The 5,394-nt window shown below is 41.4% G+C and overlaps 1 protein-coding gene and 2 long non-coding RNA genes across 4 annotated transcripts; all 3 read right to left on the reverse strand.

The window, feature by feature from the left end:
* Nucleotides 1–267: 267 nt before the first annotated feature.
* On the reverse strand, nucleotides 268–903 carry LOC120666127. Of its 2 annotated transcripts, none has more exons than XR_005671572.1 (3): nucleotides 825–903; nucleotides 708–741; nucleotides 268–428 (listed from the first exon to the last, which is right to left on the reverse strand). It is a non-coding gene; the product is annotated as an uncharacterized LOC120666127 (long non-coding RNA). The 2 variants fall into 2 exon arrangements; XR_005671573.1 differs by having other exon boundaries at nucleotides 361–428; nucleotides 699–741; nucleotides 825–896.
* A 65-nt stretch (nucleotides 904–968) lies between these two features.
* On the reverse strand, nucleotides 969–2,185 carry LOC120667863. The gene is made up of 4 exons (XM_039947853.1): nucleotides 2,180–2,185; nucleotides 1,528–1,839; nucleotides 1,144–1,365; nucleotides 969–1,061 (listed from the first exon to the last, which is right to left on the reverse strand). Exons 1-4 carry the CDS (start codon nucleotides 2,183–2,185, stop codon nucleotides 1,026–1,028), a joined length of 576 nt encoding a protein of 191 aa, XP_039803787.1. The 3' UTR covers nucleotides 969–1,025.
* Nucleotides 2,186–3,812: 1,627 nt separating this feature from the next.
* LOC120666128 lies at nucleotides 3,813–4,417 on the reverse strand. Its single transcript, XR_005671574.1, has 3 exons — nucleotides 4,262–4,417; nucleotides 4,059–4,158; nucleotides 3,813–3,827 (listed from the first exon to the last, which is right to left on the reverse strand). It is a non-coding gene; the product is annotated as an uncharacterized LOC120666128 (long non-coding RNA).
* Between the last annotated feature and the right edge of the window lie 977 nt (nucleotides 4,418–5,394).

The raw sequence follows: 5,394 nt of genomic DNA on the forward strand, positions 1-5,394 counted from the left end.
GAACCAATAATCTTTTGAAACAGTACATATCAAGCACACTTGGCTAAAGATATATAGATCATGTTTTTCATTTGAATCCAACAGATATCAAACATAGTATTGACTAAAATAGAGCTCATAGTTTTCATATGAATCCTACATATATTCAACAATACATAATTGGTTGGCAAAGCTTCATCATAGACATCATTTGTGATGTCACAGTGCTCAAGTCAAGCTAGCTAGATAGTCTGTTGGCTTTGTCACAGACCACATTACAAGCCCACATGCCCACATTTACAAAATAATAGAAGCCAACCTAGATATTCCAAATGAGCACTACCCAAAATAAAAATGCCCATAAGCACTGCCCAAAATAAGTGTCCATGAGCGCTGATCCCCTTGTTGCTTACATGATCAACCATCATGCCACCTCTAAGACCTCACACCTGAACAAGTTAAAAGTATGCTGAAAATTAACTTCAGGAACAAAAGGAAGAGTGAAAATTAATCTACAAAACTGTTGTATGTTGCTACAGCTAGCTGACTTGCCTACTCCTAGGAAAATTGGCTAATTAGTGTGTAATTCATACAACTAAGTGTACTTTCTTAATGGAATACCACAAATTCTAACACGCCCAAAGCTGGAACTAAAATGAGATCAAATAGTAATAGTAGAAGAGTGGGCTGTTTGCTGAAAGCAAAAATTCAGAAAATACCTGTTGTACCTTGGGTAGATTGTGATCCTTTGGTAACCTTCAACTGTCAGAAATATAAATAATTAATTAGTGGCTGCGGTCACTCTCATGACACATAAAAAAATGTAGCAAAGATAAGTATAGTACTCTTTTGTATGGCCATGCAATTGACATCTTATGTGCATCAGCCATAGTCTCCACATAACCATAAGGACGAGGTAGAACTATATCCCTTTTCAGCACAACATTCACAACTACTTCACAATACTGATTTCCAAGAGCCACATCTACTAGCGTGCTCTTTGGATCAGTTGAAATAATTGTTCCCTTAGCCACTGCTACATCAGATCACAGCAAGGCATATAATATCACATCCTTTCCAACCTAAAGAAAATGATGCATTTATGAGATAGAGCCACAAATAAATCAATGTAAAAAAAAGTTATAGCATGGATGAGAAGATTACAAGTTCATCATGTGAAGATGGGGCTACAGGGATGCGTCGACGCGGCTGCACTGTTGGGGCTGCACCTCCAGGGCTCATTTGATCATGATGGGCTGTTGTTGGGGCTACAACACGCCTTCTCACAATCAAGTAATCATCCTCACCAGAGTGATCAGAAGCTCCATCTTCTTGATTTTGAGCATTATGACATGCCTCATCGACATGTTCTTCAGACCTTGGGCTCTATAAAGATGAGATAAATAAGTGGTAGTGCAAATAGGAGCTATGAGCTTGTAAAAATTATTGTTCGCTACTGATATGAGCTTACATGTCTATGAGATTATTCATCAACTAATTATATTTTACTATGATTCTAAGTAACTCAAGGTTGTTGAAATAATTTACCACATGATGCCTTGAATTAGAACCATGTTGTGACATTATTTCCATATCTTCCTCCATTTGTGCAATGCGTTGTTGTAGAGCTGCATTTTCACGTTCAGCCTTTTTACGGGCTAGAACTTCCATTTGAAGCCTTGTGGGTTTGTAAGACTTCAACCCCGGGCTACCAACATCTTGGGGAGTTGGTCCGAGGCCCAAAACACGAACACGTCCTCTTGGCTCTTTTTCTCCACAAGCAGCAGCATATGCATCACCTTGTTGAATTGTTTTCTGCTTCAATTCTGGACGAGCTTCAACAATGGATTTAAGCTTATTCTGCACAAATGAAATATGTATGGTTACACACAAAAAAATATTTCTACAAACTACAAGTCATTTTCATAAGCACACTTACAATAATTGGTTTTGCTTTCGTTAATGGCACTCCATTTTTCCTTGTTTGGGTCTTTATATATAGTTCATCTCTTCGTGGAGGGCGCCCTAGAACACCAGCCTACAAAGAAAATTGAACTTTCAAGACTGAAAATAAGAAATTGTAATGTACCAAAATAATGATATATATAGTTTCAAGACCAATTCATGGCCCGAACGAGCAAAGCTCTTACTGCCTGCTGTATGGGTGTCCCCAACTTTGAACTATTTTGAATAGACCTACCCTCATCATAGGACTGTGTGTGGAAATTGAATCCATTTATGGTATAACTACTATACTTATGTGCAATCATCATTGGAGCCCTAGCTAAAATATTAATCTCCTCTGGTACTTCCTCACACCTTTCTTCAACCTGTGGTTATGGATGAAATACTACAATTAAATTTAATGAGAACTTCATCTAAAATAACATGTGCTAAAGTTCATTTTAACTTACATGCAACCGAAACCACTCATGAAAGGATTCATGTTGTCTACGGTTGATATCTCGTCTATTCCGAATACCAATGGAGGCTAGATAGTGAGCATGCTTGCTGCAAAGGTGATACGATTATTTACCATGGTTTCTAGAAAGTGATATCTGATGTCAAGGGATTTATGTAACTTACTCCAAGTAAGGTCCTATGTTGCCATAGTTGAACAAAAAATATCTGTGAGCTTGCAGCCACGTCTTGTGATCTAAATTGACTATGCTTTTTTTCCAGCCAACCCTCGACCGATGCTACGAAAGAACGGAGTTGTACTACTACCTTCATCATTTCTTACTTGACGGATAAATTGAGTCTCATGTAAATAGCGAGAACAAAGCATCAAACATTCCGTGAACATTGACCACTCCATAATAAATTGTAGGGAATACAAATACCAGGCCAAACACTATAGCTGACATTCATGGTTCTAAATGGATTAAAACCATCAGCGGCGAATGCTATACGGAGATTCCGGCTATCCATAGCAAATTCTGGATTTTTTTATCAATGTCCTTCCACAATGGTGAATCTGCAGGATGCCTTAGAAGTTCATCTTTGTTTCGGCCTTCATCATGCCATCTAGTTAAATTTGCTGTTTTAGAGGACAGAAATAACCTTTGGAGACATTTCTTAATTGGGAAGTAGCGAAGAACCTTCTTAGGAACCTTATATGTATGCTTTCCATCTAGACTCTTTCTTGCTGATTTCCACCGTGAAACCTTACATTTTGGGCATGAATTTAAATCTAAATTATCCTTCCAATATAGAATGCAATCATTTTCACAAGCATGTATATTAATGTACCCAATTCCAATGGATTTCACCAATTTCTTAGCCTCATGAAAATTTCTAGGGAGTGCTGAACCCTCAGGGAGTGCATCATTAAGCAGATCTAGCAGCATATTAAAAGATCTATCAGTCCATCCTCCTAGGAGTTTGATGTGCAATAATCTAATAAGGAAACACAGCTGTGTATATTTCTTGCAATTAGGGAATAACTCTTTGCTATTATCTGCCACCAACTTTTGAAGGGCAAGTAGCTCAGCGGAAGGTTCTAGAACATAATTGTTGTCCTCAAAATCTTCTCTATCATCTAAACCAGCAGCTAGGTCTCTAAGCAAACAAGATATGTCATCATCCTCATTACATTGCTCGGTTACCTCAACACCATCAAAGTTCCCATGATTCACAGACAAGGTAGGTTCTCCATGCAAGTTCCATGTTGGGTACCCTTTTAGAAACCCATCACATATTATAAGTGCTCACGTACAACACTTGCCACCTTCCAAAATGAGTTAACACACTTTTGACAAGGGCATAATATCTTGTTTCCTACCGCTGAATTTCTAAATGCAAAAGCTAGAAAACTTTTCACACATTGCAAGTATTCCTTGGTGTGCCTACATATGATTTTTTTATGTCAATTCCCATGTTAACTACACAGCAATTTTAATATTTGTGAAATAACCAGCTTGTACCTAGCCTCATTGTTGATCCATGACTTATCCATGATGAGATCAATCAGATTTCAGATTATATCTTTTCACATAGAGTGCAACCACAAAACATATCAGAAGCTTAAAACAAGGCAATGACAGTAATGCATTGGAATCGGAGAAGCACAATCATACCATTACACAAGCTCCTTCACGCAAATACTTCTTGATAGGAGGTCAGCTGCTCCAAATATTGTAGATGTCGAGATAATGTCAATTGCTTTCGGCTACTGGTCTGCTCGTACAAATGTAATATGCATCAGGCATAAATTCAAAAAGGATCCACTATTACATATGGTACCCAAGAATTTTTGCTTCATATCTGAAATTCTCTTTACCTTGTCCTGCAATATGGACCTGCGGTGAGCCAGCAGTATCTCCGTAACCAAATCAGTGAAGGAAGCTCCAAGGAGGTGGCTGTGCGGAGATACAAAGTCAGATAGTCAACTCAAATTAAGCATGCAAGTTGCTGCTGAGCTTTTCAACAAAGAATATGTAAACTTAGAGCACATACAACCGAGTTTAACCAGAAAACTTTTGAAATTAACTGCCCACTAGATTTTAGTTGATGTTCATCCATGTCAAATACTAGCATTAAAGAGTACAAGTAACAGAGTATAAGAACATGCACTACTAGAAAACAGGCCAAAGATCCAGGCCAAAGGAACCACTTGTTGCTTGAACCGGTACTAATGGGAGACATCAGCACCGGCTGCATCAATAGCCGGTACTCTTGGCCTGCACCGAGCATTGGCAAAACGCGCCACAGCACAAACCGGTGCCAATGCACTGACAGGCACCGGTTAAATCCATCAGCCGGTACCAAATTGGCCATGCATCAATGGCACCGGGTGGTGGCACAACCCGGTGCTTATGAAGCAGACATTAGCACCGGTGGAAAAAAACCACCCGATACCCATGCCTCTCGCGTCTGATATTTTTAAGTGCTGGCCGTCCTCCCTCTCTCTCGCATCTCTCTACCACTCTCGTTTCTCTAGCTCTATCTCTCTACCCCTCTCTCTCTCGTGCGGGCGGGGGACTTCCGGTGGTTCGCGCTGGGCAACTGCGTCGCCATCCTCGCCTCGCTCGCCACGCCCGACCAGGCCACCGCCGTCATGGACCTCATCGAGGAGCGCTGGGAGGACCTCGTCGGCGAGTTGCCCGTCAAGATCTGCTTCCCGGCCATCGAGAGACACGAGTGGCAGACCGTCAAGGGATGCGACCCCAAGAACACGAGGTGGAGCTACGACAACGGCGGATCTTGGCCAGGTCAGTCATCATCTTCACCTCAAATCCTGCACTGGTTTTCATTTTTTTTTCACCGGCAGGGATCCTGGCACGCGGAGCAGCACGCCGGAAGGGGGCGCTCGAGCCCTGGCTCACGCGGAGCAGCACGCCGGCGGGCCATCTCGGTCGGAGCAGCGGCGGCCCGCGGCGGATCTGGAGTCGCGGTCGCTCTGTGCAGGCGGTG

Source organism: Panicum virgatum, chromosome 3N (genome assembly GCF_016808335.1).
Source record: "Panicum virgatum strain AP13 chromosome 3N, P.virgatum_v5, whole genome shotgun sequence".
In the NCBI taxonomy this organism is placed as follows: Eukaryota; Viridiplantae; Streptophyta; class Magnoliopsida; order Poales; family Poaceae; genus Panicum; species Panicum virgatum.

Excerpts from the sequence above, each read along its gene's own strand:
- LOC120667863 (XM_039947853.1), bottom strand. Across the intron at positions 1,366-1,527 it reads CTAATTCAAGGCATCATGTG|AGCCCAAGGTCTGAAGAACA; the intron begins GTAAATTATTTC and ends TCATCTTTATAG. Across the intron at positions 1,062-1,143 it reads CATCTTCACATGATGAACTT|GTTGGAAAGGATGTGATATT; the intron begins GTAATCTTCTCA and ends CATTTTCTTTAG.